Source organism: Aquarana catesbeiana, linkage group LG09, assembly GCF_042186555.1.
Source record: "Aquarana catesbeiana isolate 2022-GZ linkage group LG09, ASM4218655v1, whole genome shotgun sequence".
NCBI lineage: Eukaryota > Metazoa > Chordata > Amphibia > Anura > Ranidae > Aquarana > Aquarana catesbeiana.
In genome coordinates this window covers 1,441,805-1,463,760 of record NC_133332.1, presented here as the reverse complement: position 1 = coordinate 1,463,760, position 21,956 = coordinate 1,441,805, and the positions used below count along the sequence as shown (strand labels likewise).

Here is a 21,956-nt window from a genome sequence, read left to right as displayed (position 1 = left end):
GGTGACGAGTGTCTCTCCTGGGCGGTGACGAGTGTCTCTCTCCTGGGCGGTGACGAGTCTCTCTCCTGGGCGGTGACGAGTCTCTCTCCTGGGCGGTGACGAGTCTCTCTCCTGGGCGGTGACGAGTCTCTCTCCTGGGCGGTGACGAGTGTCTCTCCTGGGCGGTGACGAGTGTCTCTCCTGGGCGGTGACGAGTGTCTCTCCTGGGTGGTGACGAGTGTCTCTCCTGGGTGGTGACGAGTCTCTCCTGGGCGGTGACGAGTGTCTCTCTCCTGGGCGGTGACGAGTGTCTCTCCTGGGCGGTGACGAGTGTCTCTCTCCTGGGTGGTGACGAGTCTCTCTCCTGGGCGGTGACGAGTCTCTCTCCTGGGTGGTGACGAGTGTCTCTCCTGGGTGGTGACGAGTGTCTCTCCTGGGTGGTGACGAGTGTCTCTCCTGGGTGGTGACGAGTGTCTCTCTTCTGGGCGGTGACGAGTGTCTCTCTTCTGGGCGGTGACGAGTGTCTCTCTTCTGGGCGGTGACGAGTGTCTCTCTTCTGGGCGGTGACGAGTGTCTCTCTTCTGGGCGGTGACGAGTGTCTCTCCTGGGTGGTGACGAGTCTCTCTCCTGGGCGGTGACGAGTCTCTCTCCTGGGCGGTGACGAGTGTCTCTCTCCTGGGCGGTGACGAGTGTCTCTCTCGGGCGGTGACGAGTGTCTCTCTTCTGGGCGGTGACGAGTCTCTCTCCTGGGCGGTGACGAGTGTCTCTCTTCTGGGCGGTGACGAGTGTCTCTCTTCTGGGCGGTGACGAGTCTCTCTCCTGGGCGGTGTCGAGTGTCTCTCTCCTGGGCGGTGATGAGTGTCTCTCTTCTGGGCGGTGACGAGTGTCTCTCCTGGGCGGTGACGAGTGTCTCTCCTGGGCGGTGTCGAGTGTCTCTCTCCTGGGCGGTGACGAGTGTCTCTCTTCTGGGCGGTGACGAGTGTCTCTCTTCTGGGCGGTGACGAGTTTCTCTCCTGGGCGGTGACGAGTCTCTCTCTTCTGGGCGGTGACGAGTCTCTCTCCTGGGCGGTGACGAGTGTCTCTCCTGGGCGGTGACGAGTGTCTCTCCTGGGCGGTGACGTGTCTCTCTTCTGGGCGGTGACGAGTCTCTCTCTTCTGGGCGGTGACGAGTGTCTCTCTTCTGGGCGGTGACGAGTGTCTCTCTTCTGGGCGGTGACGAGTGTCTCTCTTCTGGGCGGTGACGAGTTTCTCTTCTGGGCGGTGACGAGTGTCTCTCTTCTGGGCGGTGATGAGTGTCTCTCTTCTGGGCGGTGATGAGTTTCTCTCCTGGGCGGTCATGAGTTTCTCTTCTGGGCGGTGACGAGTCTCTCTCCTGGGCGGTGACGAGTCTCTCTCCTGGGCGGTGACGAGTCTCTCTCCTGGGCGGTGACGAGTCTCTCTCCTGGGCGGTGACGAGTCTCTCTCCTGGGCGGTGACGAGTCTCTCTTGGGTGGTGACGAGTCTCTCTCCTGGGCGGTGAGTCTCTTGGGCGGTGACGAGTCTCTCTCCTGGGCGGTGAGTCTCTTGGGCGGTGACGAGTCTCTCTCTTGGGTGGTGACGAGTCTCTCTCTTGGGTGGTGACGAGTCTCTCTCCTGGGCGGTGAGTCTCTTGGGCGGTGACGAGTCTCTCTCCTGGGCGGTGAGTCTCTTGGGCGGTGACGAGTCTCTCTCTTGGGTGGTGACGAGTCTCTCTCCTGGGCGGTGAGTCTCTTGGGCGGTGACGAGTCTCTCTCCTGGGCGGTGACGAGTCTCTCTCCTGGGCGGTGACGAGTCTCTCTCCTGGGCGGTGACGAGTCTCTCTCCTGGGCGGTGACGAGTCTCTCTCCTGGGCGGTGAGTCTCTTGGGCGGTGATGAGTCTCTCTCCTGGGCGGTGACGAGTCTCTCCTGGGTAGTGACAAGTCTCTTCTCTCATGTCGCCTTTCACACAGTCATGCGAAGTCAGAGTTTCGATCTGTCGTCTCCACCGAACGTCGGCCTCCGGCGCAGCGGGCAGATCGAAGGAGTGCGCCAAATGCATCACAACGCCCCGAGGAGCCAGATAGCGACGGAGCGGGATCTGATGGCGTGGAGCCGGCGGGTCGTGGTGAACGAATTACAGCCCGGAGCCAGCAGGTAAGAGGGGCGGGATCAGATCGATCGCCACTGGAGGGGGAGGGGGGGGTACTTCTACATCACGGGACACAGAGCACCATAATAATGACTATGTGGGTTATACGCTTACCTTCAGGTGATTGGACACTGGCAGCCAATAGTAAGACGGTTCCTCCCATATAACCCCTCCCACACAGGAAGTACCTCAGTTTTCTCACCAGTGTCTTGAAGGTGATGGTCACAGATATTGAAGCTCTTCAGTTTCTTCAAAGATGTCCCACTGAGGACGTTCTAATCGGATCCATTCGGATGGCTTTACTAAAGTGGATGTACCCGAACCTCGGCTCGAGAACGAGGTGCTTGTAATGTGTCCTTTATAGGCGCTGGACCCTTGTTAAAGTTGGTATTCCTGGTCAATCCTGCCCAAGGTAAACCATAAAGGGTGCTTTACAGGTCCAGGGGGGTGGACCCCAATATGGGGGACCTGGTCCCTGAAGGTCCTTAGAGGCGCTACCCACCGTGATGGGGGAAGATTGGGCCTGGCAAGACAGGCCCTGCTGCTTGGGATGGTGAGTACTCCTTTGGGGGCCTTTTTCATATATATATATGTGGATTTCCCCTTGTAAACTGCTAGTGTAACCTTGAGCTGTGCCAGGATTACAGAGGCCGGTTTGGCACGCATTTTTAAAATTTTTTAATTTTTTGCGTGCACACTGCGTGCGCCGCTGCTATCCACGTCATAGGTGCGCCGCGAGCGTCAGCGTGGCACATGTGGTAGGCGGGTCTCCGATCGCTGATGCGCGCGCTCTCATGATGGTACTTATAAGCATGGAGATTCTGGCGTGTGCATGGTGGAAGCAGAGCGAATGGTGGGCACGTGAGTCTGGTGGTCTTGGACACGGCGGTGACAGGTTGAAGGATAGTTGTAGTTTGTGGGGAGTACTCCTCCTTTTCTTCCTCGTGTGTAAGCAATGTCTTCCAGAAAACGAGGAGCAGGGAACAAGGCAAGCCCAGGGGTAAGAGTCCCTCCACAAAAGACAGGAGACCAACCCCATGCTGATGCAGCCTCAGTTTCTCTTGAAGGACCTGCGGCTTCTGACCTGGCTGAGCCATTGCACTTGTCAGGCATAGTGGCCACTACCAATGTACCTACCTCAGCTTATGTTACAAAGGATGATTTGGCATCTGCCTTAGCGGGTCTTGAAGGCAAAATAGATGGCATGATTGCCTCTGTAACACAGGGGGGAAGGAAGCGTAATAGATCTCCTTCCCCCAGGCCTGGGCCAAGTGGAGCGTCACTAGAGCACCAGGACTCTTATAGCCAGATGGGTCCAGGTGACCTGGAACCAGAATGAGCAGAGGATCCAGAGGAGGTGGTCATGAAGGACCAGGAGGTAGGAGAGGCTGAAGATTCCTCGGCTGAGGACTCTAAGGAGCCAATGTCAGCCTCCCATTCCCAGAAATTGTTTATCCAATCTCTAATGAAGATGGTATGAATTGGGTTTAAGTTACCCCCGGTTCAGGAGTCTGCACTCTCTTGTTCCACTCTGGGATCTTTGCGACATAAACACATTACCCAAGCCTTTCCCTTGCGTCCGTTACTGGAGCAGGTGATTTATGCGGACTGGGAGCATCTTGACAGGATATACTTACCTCCCAAAAGGTTTTCTGTTTTATACCCTATGGAGGAGAAGTTTAGGAAGAAATGGAGCACACCTTTGGTAGACACTGCCATATCTTCCGTGAATAAAAACTTAACCTGTCCAGTGGATAATGCCCAGGTTTTCAAGGATCCAGCTGATAAAAAGCTAGAGTCCTTATTGAAGGCCGCCTCCTCGGTTGCCAGTGCAGCGGTTCAGCCAGCTATTTCAGCCATTGGGATTTGTCAATCCCTAAAGGATCGCTTTAAGAGGATAATAAAGAACATACCTGGCCTGGAGGAACCTGCTGAAGAACTATCACAGATACCTCATGCCTTGTGTTTTGCGGTAGACGCTTTAAAAGACTCAATTCAACAGATGTCTCATTTTGCGTTACTATCAGTTCATATGCGCCGAGTATTGTGGTTAAAGAACTGGTCTGCTGAGACGCCATGTAAAAGGCTACTTGCTGCTTTTCCATTTCATGGAGAGCGCCCTTTTTGGTGATGATCTGGATAAATACATCCAAAAGATCTCTGGAGGAAAGAGCGCTCTGCTTCCTATTAAAAAGAAGGGGAAGCAGCCCTCTTGTAAAATTCCTAATCCCCCAGGGCCTGGTGCTTCTTCCCCTAAGTGGTATCGACGGCCTCAGCGTCTGTGTTTAAAAGACCACAGGGTCAGAAAAAGCCCTGGACCCAAAAGCCACCCAAGCCCAACTCCAAGTCTACCTTGTGAAGGGGCGCCCCCGCTCTCACGGGTGGGGGGCAGGCTTCGGCTGTTTGGGGAGGCCTGGGAAGAACTGGTTCAAGACAGATGGGTCATTTCCACTGTAAAGAACGGTAGAATTCCGGGAGGTTCCCCTGGACCACTTTCTACACTCGAGGGTCCCGGCGGATCCAGAGAAAAGAAGTTGCCTACTCCTAGCTTTACACCATCTGCTGATGCAGGGAGTAATTGCAAAGGTCCCGCACGAGGAAAGATTCAAGGGGTTTTACTCAAACCTATTCACCGTGCCGAAACCAAATGGGGAAGTAATGTCCATTCTGGACCTCAAGGCTCTCAACTTCTTTGTAGACATCCGATCCTTCCGCATGGAGTCGGTTCGTTCGGTCATAAGGTCCCTGAGAAAGGGAGACTATTTGGCATCCATAGATATCAAGGATGCGTACCTTCACTTGCCGATCTTCGGTCCACACCAAAGGTTCTTACGCTTCGCTGTAGAGGGCAGTCACTTCCAGTTCGGTCTAGCCACGGCCCCCAGGGTCTTCACAAAGGTTCTGACCCCAGTATTGGCTTCCCAAAGATCTCAAGGAGTCTCCATAATAGGATATCTGGACGATCTACTTCTAAGGGAATGCTCTCGCCCTACACTCGTTCTAAACGTGTCAAATACAGTGCGGTTCTTACAACGCCTAAGTTGGGTACTAAATTTGGACAAGTCAGCTCTTTGTCCGACCCAAACCTTGGTGTATCTGGGTCTGGTCTTGGACACCGCCCAAGAAAAAGTGTTTCTTCCGCCCTTAAAGGTCGCCTCCATAGTGGAACTTGTACAGAAGGTGAAAAAAGAACCAACACCTTCTGTCCGGCTGTGCATGAGGTTATTGGGCAAAATGGCGTCATCTTTCAGCGCAGTCCCATATGAACAGTTTTAACTCCAGAGTGTTCCAGAACAGTATCCTGAAAGCCTTGGACAAGTCTGCTCGAACCTTGCATCAACCAATGGTTCTATCTCCACAGGTTCTATGGAACCTCTCTTGGTGGTTAAGAACCAGCAACTTAAAAAGAGGGAAGTCTTTCCCACCAGTAGCCTGGAGAGTGGTGACCACGGATGCCAGTCTTCTCGGCTGGGGAGCAGGCCTAGAGGAAGCATCTGTCCAGGGAGTATGGTCCCAGACAGAGAAGACTCTGCCCATCAATCTACTGGAGATTCGGGCAGCCCGTCTGGCCCTGTGATTAGGGATGTCCAGATTGCAGGGTTTTCCGGTCAGAGTTCAGTTCGACAACTCCACAGTAGTGGCGTATATCAACCACGAGGGAGGTACCAGGAGTTGGGTAGCCCAAAGAGAAGTAAATCATATACTAACCTGGGCAGAAAATCATGTGCCGTTTTTGTCGGCAGTGTTTATCCCGGGGGTGGACAATTGGCAGGCGGACTTCCTGAATCGCCAGAAATTGTTACCAGGGGAATGGTCCCTGCATCCCGAGGTTTTTCTACAGATCTGCCAATACTGGGGGACCCCAGATGTGGATCTGCTGGCATCCAGATTCAATGCCAAGCTGGACAGGTTTGTATCCAGGACCAAGGATCCGCTTGCTGTTGGGATAGACCCATTAGTAGTTCCTTGGGATCAGTATTCTCTGATATATGCCTTCCCTCCGATCCAAATTCTGCCGCACTTACTACGCAGAAGACGGGAGGAACGGAAGCCAGTGATCTTAGTGGCCCCAGCGTGGCCCAGGAGATCATGGTACTCGGAGATTGTGAAGTTGGCAGTAGGAGATCCGTTGGTTCTTCCTTGCCGCACAGACCTGTTGTCTCAAGGACCCATATTCCATCCTTCTTTACGGTTGCTGAATTTGATGGCCTGGCTATTGAGACCAGACTATTGAAAGACCGTGGTGTTATGGGTTCAGTATGGTCCACTTTGATAAACGCTAGAAAGTCAGTTTCTAGAGCTATCTATTATAAGAGTATGGAAGTCCTACATTTCTTGGTGTGAGAAAAGAAATGGAACCCTCGTAGGTATACGATTGGAAGGGTGCTCGCCTTTCTCCAAACAGGAGTAGACTTGCAGCTCGCTTTAGGGACAATCAAGGGACAGATTTCGGCCTTATCGTTTTTTTTCCAAAGACCAATCGCATCTCATTCCTTGGTGCGAACCTTTGTCAAGGGAGTAACACACCTGAGGCCACCACTTAAACCACCTTTATGTCCTTGGGACCTAAATTTGGTACTTTCAGCCTTACAGAGTCAGCCCTTTGAACCTATTAGGCATATTCCTTTGGTCCTGTTGACCAGGAAATTAGTTTTTTTGGTGGCTATAACATCGGCTAGAAGGGTGTCAGAATTGGCCGCCCTTTCTTGCAAGGAACCTTTTATGGTTCTTCATCAGGACAGAGTGGTCATGCGACCTCGTCCGGATTTTCTACCGAAGGTGGTTTCCAAATTTCATTTGAATCAGGATATCATTTTTATCATTAAAATTTTTATTGTCGTTTCACATCAGAAAACAAACAAACAATGTCAGAAGCATAAAAGTAACATGTTGCTACATTTTAACATTGAAGGCACATTGGTAACCTGCGTGACTAAGACAAGGTTAGAATTATTCAGGTTAATGATTGTCTGGCCATTCGACCGTACATGAAGTAACTCACATTACTGCGAGGTTTTGAGGCTCTGCTCCTCACCGGACACCCCAAATGGGATCTTACTGTGTCCAATGAGGTGCCGAGGCCTCTTCTCGCCATGTCTCGTGAAGCTGTAGTAATGTCACCTGACAACTAGAAAAAGTGATATCAGCTTCCTATGATCACATATAAGAGGAGTAACCATGTCTCCAAGTAAGGCAAGGGACCTTAACAGTAATCTAGTGCCCATCACGTGAACTTATGTAATCTCCCTAGAGAAGGGAGCAGAAATCGAGGAGAAAGAAGAAGAAAAAGAGAGAAAAAACGGGGGGGGGGGGGGAGAAAGAAGGGGGAAAAGTAGAAGTGTCTGCCTACCTGATGTCAGTCCCAGCAATCAGCATCTCGAGCTGCCCGCAACACCCGGGATCAGGGATATTCCCATATATTGAGCCCAGGGCTCCCAGATTGCTTCAAACTGGGGAGTTGTATCCAAGATAGAACTGACCAGTTTTTCTTGCGTCATTATCCATGAACAGGATATCATTTTACCTTCCTTTTTTCCAAACCCTAAGACTAGGGAGGAAAAGTCGCTTCACTCACTGGATGTGGTAAGAGCGATAAAGGTTTACTTGGAAATGTCAGCTCCCTTTCGGAAAACTGTCTTTTTGTCTTGCCTGAAGGTCCTAAAAAAGGACAGCCGGCAACAAGTTCTTCTATATCCAGGTGGATTCGTCAGACTATTGTCCAGGCGTATGGATTAAAGCGCAGGGTTCCACCCCGGGATTTAAGAGCACACTCCATTAGAGGGATTAGTGCATCATGGGTAGTACACCAGCAGGTGTCTATGGCTCAGGTCTGCAAAGCGGCCCCTTGGTCTTCAGTTCATACGTTCAGCAGGTTCTACCAGGTGGATGTGAGGTCTCAAAGGGAGACTGTGTTTGGCCACAGCGTGTTGCAGGCAGCTTTGTAATCTCAGATCCATTGGGTCTGGGGATGTGTCCCCATCCCCCACCCCCCCTCAGATGCATTGCTTTAGGACATCCCACATAGTCATTATTATGGTGCTCTGTGTCCCGTGATGTACCATAAAGAAACAGCTTACCTGTAAAATCCTTTTCTTGGAGTACATCACGGGACACGGAGGTCCCTCCCCTCTTTCTGGGATCGTCATTGTTTGCTACAAAACTGAGGCACTTCCTGTGTGGGAGGGGTTATATGGGAGGAACCGTCTTACTATTGGTTGCCAGTGTCCAATCACCTGAAGGTAAGCGTATAACCCACATAGTCATTATTATGGTGCTCTGTGTCCCGTGATGTACTCCAAGAAAAGGATTTTACAGGTAAGCTGTTTTAAAAATCCATTTTTGAGTCGCCCTTTAGGTGTCACATGGAGGTTGTCCAGCCCCGCCCTCTTCTGTTCTAAATCTGAATATCTGATGATTTCTCTTCTAGAGTTCAGGAAGAGTGCAGGACGATCAAAGGTGAGATCGAGATCCATCTGTACAACACCGAGAAGAAAAGGAAACCTTCCTACCCAACACAGAGGGTGAGTCTTCTCTACAGGTGACCCCATTCTAGAAATACTTCCCGTCTCTACAGGTGACCCCATTCTAGAAATACTTCCCGTCTCTACAGGTGACCCCATTCTAGAAATACTTCCCGTCTCTACAGGTGACCCCATTCTAGAAGTACTTCCCGTCTCTACAGGTGACCCCATTCTAGAAGTACTTCCCGTCTCTACAGGTGACCCCATTCTAGAAGTACTTCCCGTCTCTACAGGTGACCCCATTCTAGAAATACCTCCCGTCTCTACAGGTGACCCCATTCTAGAAATACTTCCCGTCTCTACAGGTGACCCCATTCTAGAAATACTTCCCGTCTCTACAGGTGACCCCATTCTAGAAATACTTCCCGTCTCTACAGGTGACCCCATTCTAGAAATACTTCCCGTCTCTACAGGTGACCCCATTCTAGAAATACTTCCCGTCTCTACAGGTGACCCCATTCTAGAAATACTTCCCGTCTCTACAGGTGACCCCATTCTAGAAATACTTCCCGTCTCTACAGGTGACCCCATTCTAGAAATACTTCCTGTCTCTACAGGTGACCCCATTCTAGAAATACTTCCCGTCTCTACAGGTGACCCCATTCTAGAAATACTTCCTGTCTCTACAGGTGACCCCATTCTAGAAATACTTCCCGTCTCTACAGGTGACCCCATTCTAGAAATACTTCCCGTTTCTACAGGTGACCCCATTCTAGAAATACTTCCTGTCTCTACAGGTGACCCCATTCTAGAAATACTTCCCGTCTCTACAGGTGACCCCATTGTAGAAATACTTCCCGTCTCTACAGGTGACCCCATTGTAGAAATACTTCCCGTCTCTACAGGTGACCCCATTGTAGAAATACTTCCCGTCTCTACAGGTGACCCCATTCTAGAAATACTTCCCGTCTCTACAGGTGACCCCATTCTAGAAATACTTCCCGTCCTACAGGTGACCCCATTCTAGAAATACTTCCCGTCTCTACAGGTGACCCCATTCTAGAAATACTTCCCGTCCTACAGGTGACCCCATTCTAGAAATACTTCCCGTCTCTACAGGTGACCCCATTGTAGAAATACTTCCCGTCTCTACAGGTGACCCCATTCTAGAAATACTTCCCGTCTCTACAGGTGACCCCATTCTAGAAATACTTCCCGTCTCTACAGGTGACCCCATTCTAGAAATACTTCCCGTCTCTACAGGTGACCCCATTCTAGAAATACTTCCCGTCTCTACAGGTGACCCCATTCTAGAAATACTTCCCGTCCTACAGGTGACCCCATTCTAGAAATACTTCCCGTCTCTACAGGTGACCCCATTGTAGAAATACTTCCCGTCTCTACAGGTGACCCCATTCTAGAAATACTTCCCGTCTCTACAGGTGACCCCATTCTAGAAATACTTCCCGTCTCTACAGGTGACCCCATTCTAGAAATACTTCCCGTCTCTACAGGTGACCCCATTCTAGAAATACCTCCCGTCTCTACAGGTGACCCCATTCTAGAAATACTTCCTGTCTCTACAGGTGACCCCATTGTAGAAATACTTCCTGTCTCTACAGGTGACCCCATTGTAGAAATACTTCCTGTCTCTACAGGTGACCCCATTCTAGAAATACTTCCCGTCTCTACAGGTGACCCCATTGTAGAAATACTTCCCGTCTCTACAGGTGACCCCATTGTAGAAATACTTCCCGTCTCTACAGGTGACCCCATTGTAGAAATACTTCCCGTCTCTACAGGTGACCCCATTGTAGAAATACTTCCCGTCCTACAGGTGACCCCATTGTAGAAATACTTCCCGTCTCTACAGGTGACCCCATTCTAGAAATACTTCCCGTCTCTACAGGTGACCCCATTCTAGAAATACTTCCCGTCTCTACAGGTGACCCCATTCTAGAAATACTTCCTGTCTCTACAGGTGACCCCATTGTAGAAATACTTCCTGTCTCTACAGGTGACCCCATTCTAGAAATACTTCCCGTCTCTACAGGTGACCCCATTCTAGAAATACTTCCCGTCTCTACAGGTGACCCCATTCTAGAAATACTTCCCGTCTCTACAGGTGACCCCATTGTAGAAATACTTCCTGTCTCTACAGGTGACCCCATTCTAGAAATACTTCCCGTCTCTACAGGTGACCCCATTCTAGAAATACTTCCCGTCTCTACAGGTGACCCCATTGTAGAAATACTTCCCGTCTCTACAGGTGACCCCATTGTAGAAATACTTCCCGTCTCTACAGGTGACCCCATTGTAGAAATACTTCCCGTCTCTACAGGTGACCCCATTGTAGAAATACTTCCCGTCTCTACAGGTGACCCCATTCTAGAAATACTTCCCGTCTCTACAGGTGACCCCATTGTAGAAATACTTCCTGTCTCTACAGGTGACCCATTCTAGAAATACTTCCCGTCTCTACAGGTGACCCCATTCTAGAAATACTTCCCGTCTCTACAGGTGACCCCATTGTAGAAATACTTCCTGTCTCTACAGGTGACCCCGTTTTCTGTGTCCTGTGTTTGATTCTCGGCATGTTTTTTTCCAGAATGATTTTCAGGTGTGCAGCGGACGAGCCCTTCGCAAGATCCAAAGGAAGCGTCACCACGCCTACCAGACCCGCTCCAATATAGAACACGAGGATTCCCAGACACGCCCACCGCCCTCCAACCCTGAGGACTCAGCCAGCTCCTCCGAGGTGACGCCCACTTCCTGCCCCGCCCTCCTCGCTCTCCAACCCCTCCTCGCTCTCCAACCCCTCCTCGCTCTCCAACCCCTCCTCGCTATCCAACCCCTCCTCGCTCTCCAACCCCTCCTCGCTTTCCAACCCCTCCTCGCTCTCCAACCCCTCCTCGCTCTCCAACCCCTCCTCGCTTTCCAACCCCTCCTCGCTCTCCAACCCCTCCTCGCTCTCCAACCCCGCCCCCCTCCTCGCTCTCCATCCCCGCTCACACCACCCTCCTCCTCGCTCTCCATCCCCGCTCACACCGCCCCCCTCCTCGCTCTCCATCCCCTCTCACACCGCCCCCCTCCTCGCTCTCCATCCCCTCTCACACCGCCCCCCTCCTCGCTCTCCATCCCCTCTCACACCGCCCCCCTCCTCGCTCTCCATCCCCGCTCACACCGCCCCCCTCCTCGCTCTCCATCCCCGCTCACACCGCCCCCCCTCCTCGCTCTCCACCACCGCTCACACCGCCCCCCTCCTTGCTCTCCATCCCCGCTCACACTGCCCCCCTCCTCGCTCTCCATCCCCGCTCACACTGCCCCCCTCCTCGCTCTCCACCACCGCTCACACCGCCCCCCTCCTCGCTCTCCATCCCCGCTCACACCGCCCCCCTCCTCGCTCTCCACCACCGCTCACACCGCCCCCCTCCTTGCTCTCCATCCCCGCTCACACCGCCCCCCTCCTTGCTCTCCATCCCCGCTCACACTGCCCCCCTCCTCGCTCTCCATCCCCGCTCACACTGCCCCCCTCCTCGCTCTCCATCCCCGCTCACACCGCCCCCCTCCTCGCTCTCCATCCCCGCTCACACCGCCCCCCTCCTCGCTCTCCATCCCCGCTCACACCGCCCCCCTCCTCGCTCTCCATCCCCACTCACACCGCCCCCCTCCTCGCTCTCCACCACCGCTCACACCGCCCCCCTCCTCGCTCTCCATCCCCGCTCACACCGCCCCCCTCCTCGCTCTCCACCACCGCTCACACCGCCCCCCTCCTCGCTCTCCATCCCCGCTCACACCACCCCCCTCCTCGCTCTCCATCCCCGCTCACACCGCCCCCCTCCTCGCTCTCCATCCCCACTCACACCGCCCCCCTCCTCGCTCTCCATCCCCACTCACACCGCCCCCCTCCTTGCTCTCTAAATGTGAATATTGGGGGTATACACACTCTGGGAACTCTCGCTGGGGTTCTGGGATTGAACCTGTGAATGCCCCCCGGGGAGGTTTCTTGTACCCGACTCTCAGACATGAACTCTGTGATCTCTCCGGCAGGTTGAGGAATCTCGAGTGTCCAGTGAAGTGTCTGCAGATGAGACGGTTCCACCATGGCAGTCCGAGAGCTCCTCCAGGTACGGCCGCCATCTTTCTCCTCCTCGGGTAGTTCTGATTGGCTGCTCATCCATGAAAACTTCCCTCCGATGTCCCGAGAGACGGCGAGATTGTGCCCGGGGTTATCCATCTCTGACCTCTGGGAGCTGCTGGGGGGTAAAATATGTGGCTCAACCACTCGGTTTTACCCTTTAATAATATCATTGGCATGTTGATGAGGTCAGAGGAGGAACAGGGGAGATCCGTTCTGTCTGGCTGTGATTTGGGGTGACTCCTCTCCGTACTTGTAGTGACTCCTCTCCGTACTTGTAGTGACTCCTCTCCGTACTTGTAGTGACTCCTCTCCGTACTTGTAGTGACTCCTCTCCGTACTTTCTTCTTGTAGTGACTCTTCTCAGTACTTTCTTCTTGTAGTGACTCTTCTCAGTACTTTCTTCTTGTAGTGACTCTTCTCAGTACTTTCTTCTTGTAGTGACTCCTCTCAGTACTTTCTTCTTGTAGTGACTCTTCTCAGTACTTTCTTCTTGTAGGGACTCCTCTCCGTACTTTCTTCTTGTAGTGACTCTTCTCAGTACTTTCTTCTTGTAGTGACTCCTCTCCGTACTTTCTTCTTGTAGTGACTCCTCTCAGTACTTTCTTCTTGTAGTGACTCCTCTCCGTACTTTCTTCTTGTAGTGACTCCTCTCCGTACTTGTAGTGACTCCTCTCCGTACTTGTAGTGACTCCTCTCCGTACTTGTAGTGACTCCTCTCCGTACTTGTAGTGACTCCTCTCCGTACTTGTAGTGACTCCTCTCCGTACTTGTAGTGACTCCTCTCCGTACTTGTAGTGACTCTTCTCAGTACTTTCTTCTTGTAGTGACTCTTCTCAGTACTTTCTTCTTGTAGTGACTCTTCTCAGTACTTTCTTCTTGTAGTGACTCCTCTCCGTACTTTCTTCTTGTAGTGACTCTTCTCAGTACTTTCTTCTTGTAGTGACTCTTCTCCGTACTTTCTTCTTGTAGTGACTCCTCTCCGTACTTTCTTCTTGTAGTGACTCCTCTCCGTACTTTCTTCTTGTAGTGACTCCTCTCAGTACTTTCTTCTTGTAGTGACTCCTCTCCGTACTTTCTTCTTGTAGTGACTCCTCTCAGTACTTTCTTCTTGTAGTGACTCCTCTCCGTACTTTCTTCTTGTAGTGACTCCTCTCCGTACTTTCTTCTTGTAGTGACTCCTCTCCGTACTTTCTTCTTGTAGTGACTCCTCTCAGTACTTTCTTCTTGTAGTGACTCCTCTCCGTACTTTCTTCTTGTAGTGACTCCTCTCAGTACTTTCTTCTTGTGGTGACTCCTCTCAGTACTTTCTTCTTGTAGTGACTCCTCTCAGTACTTTCTTCTTGTAGTGACTCCTCTCAGTACTTTCTTCTTGTAGTGACTCCTCTCCGTACTTTCTTCTTGTAGTGACTCCTCTCCGTACTTTCTTCTTGTAGTGACTCTTCTCCGTACTTTCTTCTTGTAGTGACTCCTCTCCGTACTTTCTTCTTGTAGTGACTCCTCTCAGTACTTTCTTCTTGTAGTGACTCCTCTCCGTACTTGTAGTGACTCCTCTCAGTACTTTCTTCTTGTAGTGACTCCTCTCCGTACTTTCTTCTTGTAGTGACTCTTCTCCGTACTTTCTTCTTGTAGTGACTCCTCTCCGTACTTTCTTCTTGTAGTGACTCCTCTCAGTACTTTCTTCTTGTAGTGACTCCTCTCCGTACTTGTAGTGACTCCTCTCCGTACTTTCTTCTTGTAGTGACTCCTCTCAGTACTTTCTTCTTGTGGTGACTCCTCTCAGTACTTTCTTCTTGTAGTGACTCCTCTCAGTACTTTCTTCTTGTAGTGACTCTTCTCAGTACTTTCTTCTTGTAGTGACTCTTCTCAGTACTTTCTTCTTGTAGTGACTCTTCTCAGTACTTTCTTCTTGTAGTGACTCCTCTCCGTACTTTCTTCTTGTAGTGACTCTTCTCCGTACTTTCTTCTTGTAGTGACTCCTCTCCGTACTTTCTTCTTGTAGTGACTCCTCTCAGTACTTTCTTCTTGTAGTGACTCTTCTCCGTACTTTCTTCTTGTAGTGACTCCTCTCAGTACTTTCTTCTTGTAGTGACTCTTCTCAGTACTTTCTTCTTGTAGTGACTCTTCTCAGTACTTTCTTCTTGTAGTGACTCCTCCAGCGAGTATTCAGACTGGACCGCCGACGCCGGAATCAACCTGCAGCCTCCGAAGAGACAAACGCGTCAGACCTCCAGGAAGATGTGCAGCAGTTCTGAGGATGAGAACACCAAAGAGGACAACAAGGAGAAGAAACGCAAACAAACCCGCAGAAAGGTTCGCAACATCACACTGTACATGTCTAATGTATATAGTAATATGTGAGGATATATATATACAGTGCCTGGAAAAAGTATTCATACCCCTTGAAATTCCCCACATGTTGTTACAACCAAAAACATAAATGTATTTTATTGGGATTTTATGTGATAGACCAACACAAAGTGTCACATAATTGTGAAGTGGAAGGAAAATGATAAATGATACAAATAAATATGTGAAAAGTGTGTGGGGGGGGGGGGGGGCATTTGTATTCAGCCCCCTTTACTCTGATACCCCTAACTAAAATCTAGAGGAACCAATTGCCTTCAGAAGTCACCTAATCTCCCAAGCTTTGAATATCTCACAGAGCTCTGTTCAATCCATCATCGGAAAATGGAAAGAGTATGGCACAACTGCAAACCTACCAAGACATGGCCGTCCACCTAAACTGACCGGCCGGGCAAGGAGAGCATTCATCAGAGAAGAGCCAAGAGGTCCATGGTAACTCTGGAGGAGCTGCAGAGATCCACAGCTCAGGTGGGAGAATCTGTCCACAGGACAACTATTAGTCGTGTTCTCCACAAATCTGCCCTTTATGGAAGAGTGACAAGAAGAAAGACATTGGTGAAAGAAAGTCATAAGAAGTCCTGTTTGTAGTTTGTGAGAAGCCATGTGGAGGACACAGCAAACATGTGGAAGAAGGTGATCTAGTCACATGAGACCAAAATTCAACTTTATGGCCTAAAAACAAAACGCTATGTGTGGGGAAAACTAACACTGCACATCACCCTGAACACACCATCCCCACTGTGAAACATGGTGGTGGCAGCATCATGTGGTGGGGATGGTTTTCTTCAGCAGGGACAGGGAAGCTGGTCAGAGTTGATGAGAAGATGGATGGAGACAAATACAGGACAATCTTAGAAGAAAACCTGTTAGAGTCTACAAAAGACTTGAGACTGGGGCGGAGGTTCACCTTCCAGCAGGACAACGACCCGAAACATCCAGCCAGAGCTACAATGGAATGGTTTAGATCAAAGCATATTCATGTGTTAGAATGGCCCAGTCACAGTCCAGACCTAAATCACATTGAAAATCTGTGGCAAGACTTGAAAATTGCTGTTCACAGACGCTCTCCATCCAATCTGACAGAACTTGAGATATTTTATAAAGAAGAATGGGCAGAAATGTCCTCTCTAGATGTGCAAAGCTGGTAGAGACATCCCCAAAAAGACTTGTAGAGAAAGGAGGTTCTACAAAGTATTGACTCCGGGGGGCGCCATACAAATGCCCCTCCCCCACACTTTTCACATATTTATTTGTATCATTTATCATTTTCCTTCCACTTCACAATTATGTGACACTTTGTGTTGGTCTATCACATAAGCACATAGCACAGCTTCCTGGGTTGGGGAGTACCCGAGGACTTGTCAGGTACTCAAAAAAAAAATAAAACCCAGAGCTTAGTTGGACCCGGTTGCTTCTCCACCACATAGACATAGAATGTCTGTCCGTAGACACAGGAGATCCATTCCTCCTCACATTACTGACAAATTTCCATCATACTCCCCTAGTGGATCCGGATCCTTTCCATGAATAAGGACCGGGATCATCTGTTTTTCCAGGACACATCTGCTTTTTCTTATAGCGATTATGAAGGCTGAAGGTTTCTATGCAGTAATAAACCTTCTGTATATTAGTCTGGTCCCTGCACTGGACAATGCTGAGGGTCTTGGTCTTTCCTATGGGCAATGCCTTATAAACTGGTTCTCAATCGTTTAGCCTCTGGACCGACGGGATAGGTTTCCATACCTGGGTGCCCATTGGATTCTATTTGGTGTGTGGAGATCATCCTTGCTGGATTGTTGTCGGGAGGAACACCCCAACTTCCTGCTGCAGCTACTCTCACTTGGGGATTGAGTGTGCCGGAGGACTTTGTGTGGCCTGACCAGTTTGAAGGCCTAGAACTACTTCTTTTGCTGATCCAAAGCCTCTTGGAGAAGGTCCTCTGTGTGCCGTCACTTGTTCTGCCCTTGATCAGGTGAAGGCTCTTTGTGAAGATTCCGATCGTTCTCTTCATGACTGTTGATGCTTCCCTGGACCTGGGGGGGGGGGTTGGGGGCAGGAGCTCCTTAGACCCAGGGCTGTGGTCGGGGCTGGAATGAGAAGATTAGTTTTCGGTCCATTATTCCCGGTTATCTCTACTCTGATGACCTGGAGGGGCTTTTAACCTCTTCCTCTTTTTGACACTTTTTGTTTACAAGTTTTTGTTTTTTTTTGCTAGAAAATTACTTAGATCCCCTAAACATTTTATATATCATTTTTTTCACCCTAGAGAATAAAATGGCGGTCGTTGCAATACTTTATCTCACACCGTATTTGCGCAGCGGTCTTACAAGCGTAATTGTTTTGGAAAAAAATTCAAATTTTTGATTTAAAAAATGAGACAGCAGTAAAGTTCACAGAATGTTTTTTTATATTGTGAATGATAATGTTACGCCGAGTAAATTGATACCCAACATGTCACACTTCAAAATTGCGCCCTCTTGTGGAATGGCAGAAAACTTTGACCCTTAAAAATCTCCATAGGCGACGTTTCCACATTTCTCCAGGTTACAGGCTCCGTCCCGGAGAATATAAGGGACTGAAGTTTGTCTCCGTTTCACCCTGACATGTCGGGTATTTTATTTACTTGACTCCACCTCCATCTTTTATAATTTACCAAACAAATTGGGTGCTTTAGACTCCTTTCACACTTGAATGACTCCAGAGTCGCACCATTTGTGACTTTGGATCGCAGCTTTGACCAGACTTTACTCTCTCTGGCACCGAGTCCCATCAATGTAGTGCAGGAAACGGATTCCATTGAAAACAACGGCTTGTGTGCCCTAAAATTAACTTTTAGTGTATTTTTATTTTTTTACTGAAATTTTGCATCTTATAAACTGTTGTGCTAATATCTTACAGCATAAAATAATTGAAACAACCGCTATTTTCTTCTCCAGGGTCTTTTCTTTTAGAAAATATATCATGTTTGGGGGCTTTAAGGAATCTTCAAGTGGAAAACATTTTTTTAAACGTGTGCAAACATTGGTTCTGGCAGTGAAAGGGTGAAAGATAATGCGTCGGACCCCGTCCAGGGTGTCACTGGGCACTCTTCTGTTGGGTGTCACTGGGCGCTCTTCTGTTGGGTGTCGCTGGGCACTCTTCTGTTGGGTGTCACTGGGCGCTCTTCTGTTGGGTGTCGCTGGACGCTCTTCTGTTGGGTGTCGCTGGACGCTCTTCTGTTGGGTGTCGCTGGACGCTCTTCTGTTGGGTGTCGCTGGACGCTCTTCTGTTGGGTGTCGCTGGACGCTCTTCTGGGCACTCTTCTGTTGGGTGTCACTGGGCGCTCTTCTGTTGGGTGTCGCTGGGCGCTCTTCTGTTGGGTGTCGCTGGGCGCTCTTCTGTCGGGTGTCGCTGGGCGCTCTTCTGTCGGGTGTCGCTGGGCGCTCTTCTGTCGGGTGTCGCTGGGCGCTCTTCTGTCGGGTGTCGCTGGGCGCTCTTCTGTCGGGTGTCGCTGGGCGCTCTTCTGTCGGGTGTCGCTGGGCGCTCTTCTGTCGGGTGTCGCTGGGCGCTCTTCTGTCGGGTGTCGCTGGGCGCTCTTCTGTCGGGTGTCGCTGGGCGCTCTTCTGTTGGGTGTCGCTGGGCACTCTTCTGTTTGGTGTCACTGGGCACTCTTCTGTTTGGTGTCACTGGGCACTCTTCTGTTGGGTGTCGCTGGACGCTCTTCTGGGCGCTCTTCTGTTGGGTGTCGCTGGGCGCTCTTCTGTTGGGTGTCGCTGGACGCTCTTCTGGGCGCTCTTCTGTTGGGTGTCGCTGGGCGCTCTTCTGTTGGGTGTCGCTGGACGCTCTTCTGGGCGCTTTTCTGTTGGGTGTCGCTGGGCACTCTTCTGTCGGGTGTCGCTGGACGCTCTTCTGGGCACTCTTCTGTTGGGTGTCGCTGGGCGCTCTTCTGTTGGGTGTCGCTGGGCGCTCTTCTGTTGGGTGTCGCTGGGCGCTCTTCTGTTGGGTGTCGCTGGGCGCTCTTCTGTTGGGTGTCGCTGGACGCTCTTCTGGGCGCTTTTCTGTTGGGTGTCGCTGGGCACTCTTCTGTCGGGTGTCGCTGGACGCTCTTCTGGGCGCTCTTCTGTTGGGTGTCGCTGGACGCTCTTCTGGGCGCTCTTCTGTTGGGTGTCGCTGGACGCTCTTCTGGGCGCTCTTCTGTTGGGTGTCGCTGGACGCTCTTCTGGGCGCTCTTCTGTCGGGTGTCGCTGGACGCTCTTCTGGGCGCTCTTCTGTCGGGTGTCGCTGGGCGCTCTTCTGTCGGGTGTCGCTGGACGCTCTCCTGTCGGGTGTCGCTGGACGCTCTTCTGTTGGGTGTCGGGATTGTTGACGGACTTCCAGGGAGATAATTATGGCCGATATCCATCACTGGTTGCTGTTCAGCCTTTTAGTTGTTTGTGTTTGTTTTATAGAAACAGAACGACTTTCTGTCAATGGAGGGAGAGCCGAGTGAAGAGTGGCTCCCACCGCAGTGGATCCTGGACACCATCCCCCGCCGATCCCCCTTCGTCCCACAGATGGGAGACCAGGTACTGCGATTATTCTTTCCATGATTTCTTGTAAATGAAGATTCACGTGTGCAACCGATCGACGTAATGTGAAACATTTCTGTGTCGTGTTTGGGCTTATCTATGTACTCAGGGTGAGGGGTGCGGTTGGGGGGGTGAGGGGAGAGGGAAGCGGTTGGGGGGGGGGATGGGGGGAGAGGGAAGCGGTTGGGGGGGTGAGGGGTGCAGTTGGGGGGGTGAGGGGAGACGGAAGCGGTTGGGGGGGGCGATGGGGGGAGAGGGAAGCGGTTGGGGGGGGGGAGAGGGAAGCGGTTGGGGGGGGGGTGAGGGAAGCGGTTGGGGGTGAGGGGAGAGGGAAGCGGTTGGGGGGGATGGGGGGAGAGGGAAGCGGTTGGGGGGGGTGAGGGGTGCAGTTGGGGGGGTGAGGGGTGAGGGAAGCGGTTGGGGGTGAGGGGAGAGGGATGCGGTTGGGAGGGGGGGTGATTAGTGCGGTTGGGAGGGGGGTGAGGGGTGCGATTTGGATTGGGGGGGGGTGAAGGGTTGCGATTGGTGGGGGTAGAGGGGGTTACAATATTTCCTCTTTACACACTCAGGGTTTGCTTTACTAGTCCTGCACAGTGATTGTGCTTTGCTGATTCTCTTATCTCACTTGAAGTCTGCTGGAAAGCAATAGCCTCCAAAACTGGTCGCAGTGTTTGGTTGGAGGCTGGAGAGTTGGAACAATTTATTGTCTGTTCTGTGGCTCAGCTACATCTCTGATGGATGTAATCTTCTTCTTTTTATATAATGGAGAATGTATGAGAAGGGATGCAGGCACCATGGGGCGGGGAGCATGAAGAGGTCACAGGTGGGTTGGAAAAACACTACAGGAAGTCCAGGGTTGGGTTTTGAAGCATGCTGGAGGTTCTAGGTTGGACAGCGAACGCACTGGAAGAGGCCCTGCATAGAACAGGGAGCACATCTCAAGGTCCAGGGTTTGGTGGGAAGCGTGACGTTGGTTCTGGATTGGACAATGAGCGCACTAGAGGATGTCCTGGATGGAATAGGACAGGGAGCACATCAATGTCTATGGTTGGGTGGGAAGCATGCTGGTGGTTCCTGGGTTGGTCAGTGAGGACCTGAATGGAATAGGGAGCATATCAAGGTCCAGGGTTGGGTAGGAAGCATACTGAAGGTTCTGATTTGGTTAATGAGCAGGTCGTGCATTGGAACAGGGAGTACATCAAGGTCCAGGTTTGGGTAAGAAGCGTGCTGGTTGTTCCAGATTGGACAATGAGCACACTAGAGGAGGTCCTGGATGGAACAAGGAGCACGTCAAGGTTTGGGAGGGAAGCATGCTGGTGGTTCTGGGTTGGACAATAAGTGCACTCGAGGACATCCTGGATGGAGCAGGGAGTACATCAAGGTCTATGTTTGGATGGGAAGCATTCTGGTGGTTCCTGGGTAGGTCAGTGAGCGCACTACAGGAGATCCTGGATGGAACAGCACATCAAGGTCCAGGGTTGGGTGGGAAGCATGCTGGTGGTTCTGGGTTGGACAATGAGTGCACTAGAGGAGGCCCTGGATGGAACGCGGTGCACATCAAGGTTCATGTTTGGGTGGGAAGCATACTGGAGGTCCCAGGTAGGATACCAGCAATTAGAGGTTCTGCATACTGGGGTAGAAAGTGGCCCGGAGTAGGTCCCAGGTGAGGGAGGAAGTGTGTGCCAGAGAAAGTCTGGGGTGGGAAGCATGCTGGAGGTTCATGGTGGCACAGTGATCACACTAAAGGAGGTCCTGGGTTAACAGGGAGCACATCAAGGTCCAGGGTTGGGTGGGAAGCACACTAAAGATTCCAGAGAGGATGTCAGCCAGCAAACATTTCAGGTGGGGAGTATGCCAGGAGGAGAGGTCCCAGGTGGGGCAGGGAGCTTGCCAGAGGTGGGGTGGGGAGCCTCCTGGTGGTGCAGGATGTCACAGTGAACAAAATGGAGGAGGATTTGGGGGAATGGGATGCATATAAAGGTCTGGTAGTTGGGTTGGCAGCACACCAAAGGTCCCAGGAAGGATATTAGCAAACGGTTCTGGATGGTGGGATAGGAAGTGGCCCGGAGGGAGTGTACTGGAGGAGATCTGGGGTGAGGTGGGGAGCACACTGGAGGAGGTATTGGGTGGAACGGGGAACACATAAGGTCTAGGATTGGGTGGGAAGCCCGCAGGCGTTCCCAGGTAGGATGCCAGCCACTTCTAGGTAGAGTAGCAAGTGGCTCAGATTAGATCCCAGCTGAGGGAGGAAGTGTGCCACAGGAGGTCCAAGATGTGGTGGGGAGCATTCTGGAGGTTTAGGGTGGACCAGAAAACA

At 51.3% G+C, this 21,956-nt stretch overlaps 1 protein-coding gene across 1 annotated transcript in view; it reads left to right on the top strand.

Annotated features, from left to right (window-relative positions):
• BRWD3 (bromodomain and WD repeat domain containing 3) overlaps nucleotides 1–21,956 on the top strand; it is a gene marked incomplete in the record, with an annotated part of 101,270 nt that overhangs the window by 37,216 nt on the left and 42,098 nt on the right. Inside the window, 6 exon segments of the mRNA XM_073598049.1 lie at nucleotides 1,948–2,131; nucleotides 8,554–8,647; nucleotides 11,196–11,345; nucleotides 12,638–12,714; nucleotides 14,873–15,038; nucleotides 19,520–19,636. Of these exon segments, the coding sequence (XP_073454150.1) occupies nucleotides 1,948–2,131; nucleotides 8,554–8,647; nucleotides 11,196–11,345; nucleotides 12,638–12,714; nucleotides 14,873–15,038; nucleotides 19,520–19,636 (788 nt within the window).